The sequence below is a fragment of the Macaca thibetana genome, chromosome 3 (genome assembly GCF_024542745.1).
Source record: "Macaca thibetana thibetana isolate TM-01 chromosome 3, ASM2454274v1, whole genome shotgun sequence".
NCBI lineage: Eukaryota > Metazoa > Chordata > Mammalia > Primates > Cercopithecidae > Macaca > Macaca thibetana.
Window position 1 is genome coordinate 52007791 of NC_065580.1, and position 15179 is coordinate 52022969.

Sequence of the window (15179 nt, forward strand, 5' to 3'; positions counted from 1 at the left end):
ATTACAGGCGCCCGCCCCAATGCCTGCCTAATTTTTTTGTATTTTTTTTAGTAGAGATAGGGTTTCACTGTGCTAGCCAGGATGCGCTCGATCTCCTGACCTCGTGATATGCCCACCTCGGCCTCCCAAAGTGCTGGGATTACAGGCATGAGCCACCGTACCCGGCCTGGCATAACTTTTAACAAGACTTGAGTTAGATATTATTTAAACACCATCATTTTATTACAAATAACAAATCTATCCGAAACTATTATTTAGGATTAAATATGTATACTTAGATAACTAGAAAAGTGTCAGAGGTGCATGAACCAGAGCAACTCCATCTTGAATAGGAACTGGGTAAAATAAGGCTGAAACCAACTGGGCTACATTCCCAGATGGTTAAGGCATTCTAAGTCACAGGATGAGACTGAAGGTCAGCACAAGATACAGGTCATAAAGATCTTGCTGATAAAACAGGTTGCAGTCAAGAAGTCGGCCAAAACCCACCAAAACCAAGATGGCCACGAGAGTGACCTCTCGTCATCCTCACTGTTAACACTCCCACCAGCACCATGACAGTTTACAAACGCCATGGTAACATCAGGAAGTTACCCTATATGATCTAAAAAGGGGAGGCATGAATAATCCACCCCTTGTTTAGCATATCATCAAGAAAGAACCATAAAAATGGGCAACCAGCAGCCCTGGGGGCTGCTGTCTCTATGGAGCAGCCATTGTTTTATTCCTTCACTTTCTTAATAAGCTTGTTTTCACTTTACAGACTCACCCTGAATTCATTTTTGCGCGAGATCCAAGAACCCTCTCTTGGGGTCTGGATCAGGACCTCTTTCCAGTAACAAAAGGATAAAGCATTCTTTTTTTTTTTTTTTTTTTTTTTTTTTTTTTTTTTTTTTTTTTTTTTTTTTTTTTTTTTTGAGACGGAGTCTCGCTGTGCCGCCCAGGCTGGAGTGCAGTGGCCAGATCCCAGCTCACTGCAAGCTCCGCCTCCCGGGTTCACGCCATTCTCCTGCCTCAGCCTCCCGAGTAGCTGGGACTACAGGCGTCCGCCACATCGCCCGGCTAGTTTTTTGTATTTTTTTTAGTAGAGACGGGGTTTCATCGTGTTAGCCAAGATAGTCTCGATCTCCTGACCTCGTGATCCACCCGTCTCGGCCTCCCAGAGTGCTGGGATTACAGGCTTGAGCCACCGTGCCCGGCCAGGATAAAGCATTCTTGTCTCAGTCCCATGTTTTCTTTTGAGAGCCTAGTGCATGTAGAGAGCCGCGAGCCATCTGCTACGTAAAGAGTGAAGCAAAGATACAAAAGACACAGTTCCTGCCCTCAGACAATGGACAGATGAAGTGACTGATGGATCCTGGGTCTGGTCAAATTCAGGTCTGTCAAAGCCAGTAATGGAGCCTCAGAGACGGACAGACAAACTTATAATGTGTGGACCTAACATAAATCTCCAAAGTCACACAATGTACTGTGTTCCTGGAAGACACAATATAAACATAAATTATACTAGAAACAAAGGAGATTTTAAAAATATTTGAGTGTAAATATGACACAGTATAGAACTGGTATGATGCCGTACCTGAATCTTTACAAAAATGTCCTTTTTAAGAAGACCTCATTTTAAAAAGAGCAGGTCTTGATTTAATGCTTCTCCTCTAGGACATCACCAAAAACTCAAAGATGCTGAGTTTGACCAAAGAAAAAGCGGAGGTAAGTCACAAAAGTTGACTCTATTTTCACACTTGGAATATGGCAGCAGAGGTTTGCTCCTACATGACTATATAGCAATGACTAAGCATAATCTGAGATGAAGGAAGCAGAACATGTACATCACAGTGCAAGGCAAAGTTTGAACAGCACACACACTCATACCAAGAGTGGGTATTCTAGAAATACCAAACCCAAAGATTAGAGATTTCCAAATCCTTATAAAGAACAAACAAACAAACAAAAAACCCTCACCTTAAAGTCAAGTGAAATGTTACTTTTAATCTATCTAATATAGAGTTTATACACATTCAAATATAATTACTATTACTGGCTGTAAAGAGAAACAATCCTGCGTGGGCCCTGAGCATCCCTGCATATCCCTGCTGGGTGCAAACAGTGCAAGGTCCTAACCTCTTTTTACCTGGGCCATAGTATCTTGAGAGATGAGATAACATCTTCCATAGGACACACACCTCAGGCTTGTTTACTTCTTGCTCCAACAGCAGTATATTCCCCCAAACTCAATATTCCTCTCCTGCAGTTCAACCTACTGTGCATGCAAGCATCTGCAAGGGGGTCTTTACCATCACCCCAGGGTGATGTCAGCTTACAAAAAGGGCAAAACTCAAGACCCTGCACAGTTCTTGACACTGTCACTGGGGGAAAAAAATATCCATTTATATTATTAAGATTTATCTTACCGGATCCAGATTCTTAAACAGCAGGATGTCTTTGCAAGCCTCTTGCAATCTATTTCTTTGATCATCAGTTTTTGGATGTATAATCTAAAAGGACACCAGATTTAAAAAACAAAAACATTAGCCAATACCATCTCACTCAAAGAGACTTAAAAAACTAACAAAAATCAGAACCAATGTTAGAAAGAAGAACTGTTAGTGTTCAAGTTCACTTCAGATTGGTGCTGAGATTCACTTTTGGTGACTGGTAATTATGAGCCTACTAAGTAGAGGAACATAATTCACCTTGTGGAGGGGGGAGGTTGGTATCTATTCATCAATATAGCACCTAAATGTTTTTCAAAAGCATATTTTCCCCTAGGTTAGCTAATTCATTATGTACAGAACTGTGACTGACTAGGAAGACCCCAAAGCTCCCAGCCAGTGGGGACCCGTACAAAAGGACAACAGGTGTCAGCAGCTACAATGAAAATCTGGACTGCTGTCATTCTGTTTCTACTGAGCTTAACACTCTTTCAGGATGTAGTTCTTTCTTTCGAATCTTGATAAGGTCCCTGAAAGCAAGTAAAATGTTTAAATGTATAAGGCACTATACATTTAAATATATTTTTACACATGTGGTATGTACCTGCCCCACAGCAAGCAAGTGATTTTTAGAAGGGAGTAAGCAATCATGCACTGCCACTCCAAGACAGTATGTGTTCCAGAGAAAAAAGAGTCCAAGGAGGCTGGCTGGTGCACTAATTTTACAAGGAACTCAAGGAAACTAGTGTGCTATATTCTCACTAAACTTGTATTCTAGAGGGTGAAGAGTGGCAGAATGCCTTGTGTGTAAGTGTGGCTTGCCATCTCTCGAGTCTCTTTTCACAAGCAGGAGGCTCAACTGACTTGGACCAAAAGGTCCACTCTTTTGTGAACATGAGCAGTTTGTAACTATGAAATGAGTTAGAGGGGCAAGGGTAGTCCTAAAAGCAGCAGACAGGGAGTTGGTTTCCTGAAGACCTATACACCACCCTTTCCTGTTCCAATGCTCACTCAAAGAGTGACGACGAGAGCTGATGGGCAGGTGCCCTGCCTCTTCAGGCAGCCGGCCCCACCATCAGAGCTCACAGAATCAGGCAGCAGTGGAGTTTACAGCCACAAACATCAAAAGTCACAATGGGGAATTTAAATCCGCATTTCAAACCATATCAGATGGCTAAAAAATAATGAAAATTATAAGCCTGAAAAGAATTGAGGAAATTTATAGTATCGATACATTATCTATATGTAAACTATTGATATGTAGACCATTTATCTGCATTATGTATAGACTACGTGAAAGAACTATGAGCTAGTGAGAGAAAGGGTCACTGCACTTTCCCCTCTAAGGTAAGGTAGATGTAAACCTTTGTTTACTATCTGCCCAATATTCATCTCAAACTAGAGTCTAAGATGACACACAAACACAGACAAAGCAGATCCCGGGGCCTCCTCATCCACTGCTGCACAAGTAACCTTTACAATTTAGGTATTAACCAAATCACACCAACCAAACTTCACTTCCTCCTACTTCAAATAAGGAAGGCTAACACACTAAAACAAAACAGAAAGTCATTTCTTACTTCACAAAATCCATCCAGAACTTCAAACCGAAGCAACTGAGATGTCTGCCTGCTGAGAAGCTCTGTTCTCAGAAAGGATAGGGGGGAGAGTGCATCAGTATCACGTGCCCGCTTCGCTCTGATCAATTTCAGGTCTTTCTCCCCACCCCTTTCAATTCCTATAAGCCTTCACACAGAAATCCAGCTTTTTCCTCTTCTCTCTTCTTCCTGCTACCTCTCTTACCAATGACCACTTGTACCTTTTTTTTTTTTTTTTTTTTTTTTGAGACAGAGTCTCACTCTGTCGCCCAGGCGCTGGAGTACAATGGTGCGATCTCGACTCACTGCAACCTCCGCCTCCCGGGTTGACGTCATTCTCCTGCCTCAGCCTCCCGAGTAGCTGGGACTACAGGTGCCCGCCACCACACCTAATTTTTTTTGTATTTTTAGTAGAGACGGGGTTTCACCGTGTTAGCCATGATGGTCTCAATCCTGACCTCATGATTTGTCCGGCTCGGCCTCCCAAAGTACTGGGATTATAGGTGTGAGCCACCACGCCCGGCCTCTTTTTTTTTTTTTTTTTTTTTTTAAGACAGAGTCTTGCTCTGTCACCCAGGCTAAAGTGCAGTGGTGCGATCTCGGCTCCTTGCAACCTCCGCCTCCTGGGTTCAAGCGATTCTCCTGCCTCAGTCTCCCAAGTAGCTGGGATTACAGGTGCCCGCCACTGCGCCCAGCTAATTTTTGTATTTTTAGTAAAGACAGGGTTTTTCACCACCTTGGCCAAGCTGGTCTCGAACTCCTGACCTCGTGATCCACCCACCTCGGCCTCCCAAAGTGCTAAGATTACAGGCGCGAGCCACCGTGCCCGAACCAATGACCATTTCTAAGTAGTCTTTGTTTCTCTGCCCCACCTCCATCACTATGGTCTACTGCTCTCCTCCTGTTTCCCTTTTCCCTTACCCTGCCATTACTCCTCAGCACCCAGAGTCCACTCTCTGTAATTAACCTCGTCAGTAAAATCCCTCTTCCCTGGGGAAAGTAAACAGTCAGAAAGCAGGTGCAGTCTCTGACACTGCACTGTAGCCACGTGCTCTGAAGATGCTCTCCCCCATTTTTCCTCTGGGGCTTGGCGTGATCCCACCTCAGGGATCTGTCTCTGGGTCACTGAGGCCTCAGCAATATACCCAAACTGTGATTTTAGTGTACCAGAGGCCACTTTGGTTTTCATTAAAATTCATTCCTGACTTCAGATAAAAATGTTATTTGTTAAACAAACGTAGCATAAATACATGCCAGGTACTATTTTAAGGCTTTACTAATATTAACTCATTTTATCCTAGTGATAGATCCCATGAAGCAAGTTAAGAAATTTAGAGTTAAGGAAATCAACTTGCCTAAATCACTTGTCCAGTGTCATCCAGTCCATAAGGTACAGAGCAGGATTCATGCCAGCCAGGCCAGCTACAGAGTCTATACTCTAAACCAGGGACCAGCAAACTACACCTGCAAGCAAAGCTGTTTTTGTATGTATGGCTTCTAGGCTAAGAATAATTTTACATTTTTTTAATGACTGGGGGAAAAAAAAAAAATCAAACAAATGATAATATTTCCTGACATATAAAATCTATATTAAATTCAAATTCAAATGTCATAGTTTTAATATAACACAACAGACGTGCCTTTCATTGATGTATTACCTACAGCTGCTTTCAAGCTACTACAGCAGAACGGAGTAGTTGCAAAGTAGTTGACTCCTCAAAACCTAAAATATTTACTCTCGGAAAACAGTGCATTTTTCAGTTAAAAAAAAAAAAAAAAACTTTACCAAAAAAAGTTTGCCAACTTCTGCTCTAAATTTTTGCTGCCTTTCCATTAAAAAAAAAAAGAAAAGAAAACCAGTTAATAAGTAAGGTTTAAACTTAGACATTTTCTTTAAAGAACACTGTATATCGACTGGGTACAGTGGCTTACGCCAGTAATCCTAACTTTGGGAGGCAAAGGTGGGTGGATCACCTGAGGCCAGGAGTTCAAGACCAGCCTGGCCAACAGGGCGAAACACCATCTCTACTAAAAATACAAAAATTAGACAGATATGTGGTGGTGTACGCCTGCAGTCCCAGCTACTCAGGAGGCTGAGGCATGAGAATCGCTTGAACCCAGGAGGCAGAGGCTGCAGGGAGCTGAGATTGTACCACTGCACTCCAGCCTGAGTGACAGAGCAAGACTGTCTCCAAAACCAAAAAAAAAAAAAATCAAAAAACAGAAAACAAAAACAAAACAAACAAACAAAAAAAAAACACTGTATCTATGTTGTTAGGCAAGAGAAATCTATACAAGATATTTTCATATTTGTCCCATCCATTCTCCACACGGAGCTGAAAATAATCTTTCAAAAATTTAAATCAGGATACTCCCTTCTCCAGCTTAAAACCTCAATGGACTCCATCATGTTTGGTGAGAATTAAATCCCCATTCCTTCCTTCTCTACCCTCACTGCAGCCATCTGGCCCAGCTCCACCTGCCTTCCCCGATGCCAGGCTCAGCTCCATCTAAAATGCCCTAAGGGGCTTCTGGCAAGACTCTCTGCCTGCCCATCCTTCCAGCCTCACCTCAAGGATGCTTGTTTCAACCATTCCAGAGTATCAGAGCCCCTGCTGGCTTGGGGCTTGTGTTTGGATCCGTACAGTGTTTCGCTGTTTCCTTAGCACTTCATGTTTTTTAACTTTTCATTAATGTATTCACTTGTCTGCTTCTCTCTCTAGACTGTAAGCTCCAAGAGGGCAGAGATTTGTCCATTTGCTCACCACTTTACATCTAGCACCAGACCAGATATGCAGATGGAACTCCAAAAAATTTTTATGGAGAAACATAGAAATACTCTACCCTTAAGTTTATCAATTGTTCTCTACCAGTTTCTACATGCTAGATTTAGACAACCCTTAAATTTTCATTTATTAAAGGCATTCCAACTAAAATCTGTTATTTTCCAAAATGAGTCTTAAGTATTTACATTTTCTTTGAATTCGTATCAGAGGATAAATTTCTGTTTATACTACAGACTTAAGGATTTGGTGAGTCTCAGAAGTAATATAAAATGTCCAAATGAAATGTAATTTTATCACAACACAGTATACATTTTCCTTATAGATATTTCCCAATATGCTTCTGGATCTAAATAATTTTGAAATCTGTAATAATCATTCCCAAGCATGTGGTGTGGTATGCCTCATAGTTTTTGAGACCAAAATAAGTACAATTTTTAGTAACACATTTAGAGGAGAGAATATTCAACCTAATTGATAACCTAAGGTACTTTGCTATAATCAAACATATAATTAATACATTAAATACCAAAAAAAACTATCAAAAATAACTTTAAAAAGTGTTACAGGGGACAGCTCTTACGGTAAAGGCCCAACCACAAAGATTCCTCCTCCTCTAGTAACTGTCCTTATTTATAGAAGTGGTTCCCAAGTAGGTTGGACTTTTTGACCCTGGCCCTACCCTGGGCCAAAGCTGGGTGCATCAGAAACTCTTGGGAAGTTGGAATTTTGAACTGAAAGACACAGTAACAGAGATGAGTAGCTGAGCCCCTTTCAAAGATGCTATGCTAAGTCTTACACTCTGGCTCTTGATGGACCCCAGAGGCGAGCTGGCTCCTGCCTGCCAGGCCTACAGCTTGGCCTTTGAATGCTTTCTGCAGTTCAATATGATCTCCAAGCATTTGTCTGATAATCTCTCCCCAGTGTTTTCTTTTTCACATTTGTCTTGATAGGGTTAGGTTTTACACAGCCAAATGAATCTTAACTGGTATAGCCTCCCCAACAAAACTGTTAGAAATTAGCTGGAGTGAACCTGCCAAAACACTTTATTTACCTCATGAATTAAATGGCAGCTAAAATTCAAGGCCTAACAGCTTTTGAATCAATGAGATACTGCATATTGTTTTTAAACTGTATTGCAAATGTTCATTAATTTAGATTTTTATTAATTTAAACCAGCTCATCTCGATTGCTCTTATCCCAATTACTAAATTTTATCATATCCATTTATACACACATATAAAGAATGCATGTTATCTTCAATGCCACCCAGTACTGTTTCTGCTAGACACAGTATACGGGTATAGTAAAGTATATGGTAGGCAAGGTCTAGTTTTTCAGACTATACAGAGGGGTAACAGTACATCACAGATTAGTAAAAATACCTTAATCCTAAACATCATTTCCAGGCTAGGATTTATAAACTTCATGAAAATAACTGAAGTTCTAATAGTGAGAAATGAGCTTCCACAACCCTGGTAGTGGGAATCCCCATGGGTCCAGGAATAAAATGGGATTTCAAGATCTTCCATGTTGTAAGCCTCCTGATACCACTGGATTTTACATATGTTTCAAGGAGCTTAATGATGTAATGACTTAGGGACGTAGTATCTGCTTCTCCACAAGAAACCACAATCTTACTTAAGTACTATTCAGAGCTACAAAAATAAGTTTTTGTTTATACTGTTTAAGGCCAAAGAAACAAGAGGCACTTTTGCAACATACGTACTCAAAAAAAGGGGAGGAGGGTGGTGCAGAAATTTAATTACTTTCCATTTCCAGGCATAGTTATCTCTTAGTTTACTTTTTACTAAATAAACAATAGAACTGAGCTGAAAGACATAGCTTAAAAACTGCTGAAATCACAGGGGACAAATTCTTACAAAAACATTAGGGCCTGCAAGAAGTCAGCTGCTGAGCAAACGATGAAGACTCACAGATTTAAAAAATAATCCTAACTGCTGTACTGACACACTGGATGTGATTTTACTGTGATTTGTTTGTTTCAGAGTAACTTTCTGTTGTTATAAATTAAGAGGAGTAGAAGGTCTTTCCCAGTATTTTTGTTTACTAGAAACACTGTCTAAGAAAAATAATATTATCACTATGAGAAAGACAGCTGAAAACATTTTTCCTCACCAGGATATATTTTGTAAAGAGATAAAATATATCTCTTTATACTCTTCGGATAAAAATAATTCTGCAAGACTCAGCAGGAGTAGGCTATTGGAGATGAGACTAGGAAAAGAAATAGTCAAAATAATTCCATTATGTCTCCTGTTAACCTGAATGCCTGTTAACATCTTTTCTATGATCATTTTCCTTAGCTATGACAAGGGCATCAATTTAAAATTCATTCATTCAGTAAATTACATACCCTGGACTCTGCATCATCTTCTTCTTCATCAGGATTATAAGCTTCTGCACATACTATAAAAACAGAAATGAACATCTTAGATTGTTTCATCAAAAACCATACTGCAATGAGTACATCGTTAACACCTAATGAACAAAAAGAGTACCACGGTATAAATAACCATTAATTCACCTCAACCAGGGGAAGCAGTCTACCCTCCAAAACTGGTTTCATATTGCAATTTATAATTTACTTAAAAATGAAGCTGTATTTTTGGGCATTGACACTTTCTGATTTTTCCCATTTAGAGAAACATAGCCTAAACCCTTTCATTTTCATTTCCAAGGCATAGTATCTAAACATTACCTAAAAGAACAGAAACAAAAGAAAAGGCTGTCTGCCATGAAATGATCAATTTAATCATATAGTTGTGACTAACTTTCACAAATTATCCATAATCTAAATATTACAGAACAAATATTAACGTTTTGTGTATTTCAGGGACAAATATTAACATTTTGGATATTTCCTTCCAGTCTTTTTCTGGGTTGAGTTTATATTGCATATGCAACTTAAAAACCTGCTTTTTTCATTTAACATTATAAGAATTTTGCATGTCGTTAGAAACACTGTGTAAATACTGCATTTAAGGATTGCAGATTACCATATGCTGTAAATAACTACTTCTCCAATACTGAACATTTAGCTGGCTTATATTAAAACAACTTTGAAATAAACACTTTCATGCATCGATATTTGTCTACATTTCAGATTATGCTGTAGGCATTATTCCCAAACTTATTTTGGGGGGCTAAATGGTATGAGAATTTTTAGGGCACATTTATCACCATGTTTCTTTCTAGAAGGGCTGTACCTATCCATTGTCCTATAAAAAATATGTAATAACACTTCCCTAACTGTACAACAGAATTGGATGCTATTGTTTAAAATCTTTGCCAATTTAAATAATTCAAAAATTTTTTTAAATTACTAAATTTGAACTATTTTCAAATGTTTATAGGACGACTGTATTTCCTCCTTTGTCCTTATCTATAGGAAATATCTGGTTTTCTTTTTGACTTAAATTAGTATTTTCATACCACTTTATCTGTCATATTACTCCATCATTTTATCCAATTTGCTTTTCAATTATAACTACAAGGTTTTTATAGATTATGCATGTTTATTTTTAATGTCATGACATCTATGAGGAAAGAAAATTTCCCAATGTGCTTTAAACCCAACATTAAACATCACAGAAGTATCATTTCTTTTGACCTCGAAAACCCTTTCCTTATTTGCAAATCTAAAGATTTACTTCTTTTTTCATTCAGTTGTTTAAAGGTAGAGCTTTTTACATGTACTATTTAATCTACATGGAGTTTATTCTGGCATAGATAAAAAATTAAAGTACAAAGAATAAATGAAAGGCTGACAAATGTCTTCCTAGGGCCCTCAGGGTGGCATCGAAAGTAGTATCATCTTTGGTACCACTATTCCCATTATTATACCATAAAACACTTTCTTTCCCCCAGGCACCACTCTATACACCTGGACCAGTGACTCTTAACCAAGTCCTATTGTGCCCTCCACAGGTGGGATTCCGCCTCTGTGACATTTTAATTGTCATAACTATAGGGGGTTAGAGGGATGCCACTAGCATCTACTGGGTACAGGCTAAGGATGCTGGAAACATCCTACGATACACCAAACGCTCCGCCCTGAACAGAAAGAATTACCTGGCCCAAAATGTCAACAGTACCGAGGCTGAGAAACCCTGATCGAAAGTACATCATCTCATTCAACCTCACAACAACCTTAAGGTAGATGTTAATGTCATCACTTGACAGATGAAAGAGTAGGGCACAGGAAAGCCAAGATCATACATCCTAGTAAGTGACAGGACCCACATTTTATCCAGGATTGTCTGTCTTGACTCCAAAGCTCTTGCTCTTAACCACTATTCTACACATGACTGCTTTGGTGAATTTACCAGCATAATTCCTGGACATCAGCCTTTAGTCTCAGAAATGTAACAGAAATGGACCAGTCATGCAGAAGCAGGCTCACATTAAAGAATCTCACTGACATATGAAATCAGAATGCCAATTTACTAACTACCTTCCTGAATGAAGGATCAGACCAGCACAACTAGCTAGATCTCTCCCTGCTGGAAAACCAAAGCAGCAGCCAAGTCACTACTGAAAGATTGCTTGGTGAGCAGGAAATGGGAAACAGGAAACTTTGTTAAATAAATTGAATGTTTCATGGCATCAAGCTGGACAGCCTGAGGCACTCTATAGGGATGGCCGTGCCAATGTGTCCAGGATACTTTAACTGGGTTGGCTGCAACTCTCTAGAGAGCACAAGGACATCTACTTCTAAAGCTTAGCTCTCTAACTTTCTGTCCCCAGAGATGGCCAACTTCACAGGCAGGACTGCTACATAATTTGTATGGCCTAGTGCAAAACAAAACAAAACAAACAAACAAAAAAAATCATATATGGAATTAAGACTTTCCAAAGGACAACAAGAGCAGAGGAGCAGAGCATTAAACCAAATGCACGGCCCTCGTGAGTGCAGGGCCCATGAAGCTGGCCGTGTTCATAGGATTGACACATTCAACGAGGTGGCAGTAGGCAGTAGGCAAGATATTTGGTTAAGATAACTTGTTTTACATATACACACCCACCCACCCTCTGTTGATCTTATTTTTTAATTACTGTTGATCTTAAATTGTTGATCTTAAATTTTAATTCACAGAAAGCAATCCTAATTCTCAAATTTCTAAATGCCTAGCCCCTAAGCCCTAACTAAAAATCATCTGGAGTAAGAATCTATTTTTTTTCCAAATACTTTATCAATCGTCTCAATATTATTACTTAACACCCTGTTGATTTGTGATATCCACTTTATCACATAGTATGTTTGTCCATATCTGGGCTATCTGTTTCATTGAACTACATATTGTGCCAATACTACAAGGACTTAGTTACTGACATTCCTGTTGCAATTGTTTCACTACATTAGAATTCATCTACCCCCACCTTCCATGGCCAAATCAAAATAAAGTATCTGCAGTTTTGTAAAGCTGTCATCGTGCCTTATAGCTCTTTATCATCACTTAAACTGTTTCTTCTGATTGGAACTCCCTCCAATCTCCTTTCCAAGCCAACCCTTCTCTCCAGACTCAACTAAAAGGTCAAATGGAGAGTCACATCTTGACCTTTCACCCACACAGAACTAATTCTGGAAACTCCACTTCTGTGCTCATCCTTTGCACTCTCGCAATACAGTGGGAAGAGCTCATTATTGTCATTTACCACACTGCATGCTTCCAAAGATGTTACAAGCTGCTTGCCTCTCCAGGCTGAGGCGTAGCCCTCCAGGGACCGACTGTATGCTCTTGTTCATCTCTGTATTTCCCTAGCACTGACCTGGCACATTGCCTACTAGCTCAAGGTACTTTTTTTTTTTTTTTTTTTTTTTTTTTTTAATTTATTTATTATTATTATACTTTAAGTTGTAGGGTACATGTGCATAACGTGCAGGTTTGTTACATATGTATACTTGTGCCATGTTGCTGTGCTGCACCCATCAACTCGTCATTTACATCAGGTATAACTCCCAATGCAATCCCTCCCCCCTCCCCCCTCCCCATGATAGGCCCCGGTGTGTGATGTTCCCCTTCCTGAGTCCGAGTGATCTCATTGTTCAGTTCCCACCTATGAGTGAGAACATGCGGTGTTTGGTTTTCTGTTCTTGTGATAGTTTGCTAAGAATGATGGATTCCAGCTGCACCCAAGTCCCTACAAAGGACTCAAACTCATCCTTTTTTATGGCTGCATAGTATTCCATGGTGTATATGTGCCACATTTTCTTAATCCAATCTGTCACTGATGGACATTTGGGTTGATTCCAAGTCTTTGCTATTGTGAATAGTGCTGCAATAAACATACGTGTGCATGTGTCTTTATAGCAGCATAATTTATAATCCTTTGGGTATATACCCCAGTAATGGGATGGCTGGGTCATATGGTACATCTAGTTCTAGATCCTTGAGGAATCGCCATACTGTTTTCCATAATGGTTGAACTAGTTTACAATCCCACCAACAGTGTAAAAGTGTTCCTATTTCTCCACATCCTCTCCAGCACCTGTTGTTTCCTGACTTTTTAATGATTGCCATTCTAACTGGTGTGAGATGGTATCTCATTGTGGTTTTGATTTGCATTTCTCTGATGGCCAGTGATGATGAGCATTTTTTCATGTGTCTGTTGACTGTATGAATGTCTTCTTTTGAGAAATGTCTGTTCATGTCCTTTGCCCACTTTTTGATGGGGTTGTTTGTTTTTTTCTTGTAAATTTGTTTGAGTTCTTTGTAGGTTCTGGATATTAGCCCTTTGTCAGATGAGTAGATTGCAAAAATTTTCTCCCATTCTGTAGGTTGCCTGTTCACTCTGATGGTAGTTTCTTTTGCTGTGCAGAAGCTCTTTAGTTTAATGAGATCCCATTTGTCAATTTTGGCTTTTGTTGCCGTTGCTTTTGGTGTTTTAGACATGAAATCTTTGCCCATGCCTAAGTCCTGAATGGTACTACCTAGGTTTTCCTCTAGGATTTTTATGGTATTAGGTCTAACATTTAAGTCTCTAATCCATCTTGAATTAATTTTCGTATAAGGAGTAAGGAAAGGATCCAGTTTCAGCTTTCTACTTATGGCTAGCCAATTTTCCCAGCACCATTTATTAAATAGGGAATCCTTTCCCCATTTCTTGTTTCTCTCAGGTTTGTCAAAGATCAAATGGCTGTAGATGTGTGGTATTATTTCTGAGGACTCTGTTCTGTTCCATTGGTCTATATCTCTGTTTTGGTACCAGTACCATGCTGTTTTGGTTACTGTAGCCTTGTAGTATAGTTTGAAGTCAGGTAGCGTGATGCCTCCAGCTTTGTTCTTTTGACTTAGGATTGTCTTGGAGATGCGGGCTCTTTTTTGGTTCCATATGAACTTTAAAGCAGTTTTTTCCAATTCTGTGAAGAAACTCATTGGTAGCTTGATGGGGATGGCATTGAATCTATAAATTACCTTGGGCAGTATGGCCATTTTCACAATATTGATTCTTCCTATCCATGAGCATGGTATGTTCTTCCATTTGTTTGTGTCCTCTTTGATTTCACTGAGCAGTGGTTTGTAGTTCTCCTTGAAGAGGTCCTTTACATCCCTTGTAAGTTGGATTCCTAGGTATTTTATTCTCTTTGAAGCAATTGTGAATGGAAGTTCATTCCTGATTTGGCTCTCTGTTTGTCTGTTACTGGTGTATAAGAATGCTTGTGATTTTTGCACATTAATTTTGTATCCTGAGACTTTGCTGAAGTTGCTTATCAGCTTAAGGAGATTTTGGGCTGAGACAATGGGGTTTTCTAAATATACAATCATGTCATCTGCAAACAGGGACAATTTGACTTCTTCTTTTCCTAACTGAATACCCTTGATTTCTTTCTCTTGCCTGATTGCCCTAGCCAGAACTTCCAACACTATGTTGAATAGGAGTGGTGAGAGAGGGCATCCCTGTCTTGTGCCAGTTTTCAAAGGGAATTTTTCCAGTTTTTGCCCATTCAGTATGATATTGGCTGTGGGTCTGTCATAAATACCTCTTATTATTTTGAGGTACGTTCCATCAATACCGAATTTATTGAGCGTTTTTAGCATGAAGGGCTGTTGAATTTTGTCAAAAGCCTTTTCTGCATCAATTGAGATAATCATGTGGTTCTTGTCTTTGGTTCTGTTTATATGCTGGATTATGTTTATTGATTTGCGAATGTTGAACCAGCCTTGCATCCCAGGGATGAAGCCCACTTGATCATGGTGGATAAGCTTTTTGATGTGTTGCTGAATCCGGTTTGCCAGTATTTTATTGAGGATTTTTGCATCGATGTTCATCAGGGATATTGGTCTAAAATTCTCTTTTTTTGTTGTGTCTCTGCCAGGCTTTGGTATCAGGATGATGTTGGC

General features: G+C 39.5%; 1 protein-coding gene across 1 annotated transcript in view; it reads right to left on the bottom strand.

Annotated features, from left to right (window-relative positions):
- PRKAR2B (protein kinase cAMP-dependent type II regulatory subunit beta) overlaps positions 1 to 15179 on the bottom strand; it is a 118540-nt gene that overhangs the window by 30147 nt on the left and 73214 nt on the right. Inside the window, exons 3-4 of the mRNA XM_050785216.1 lie at positions 9191 to 9243; positions 2412 to 2495 (exon numbers count right to left, since the gene is read on the bottom strand). Of these exons, the coding sequence (XP_050641173.1) occupies positions 2412 to 2495; positions 9191 to 9243 (137 nt within the window). The remainder of the gene's footprint in view (positions 1 to 2411; positions 2496 to 9190; positions 9244 to 15179) is intronic.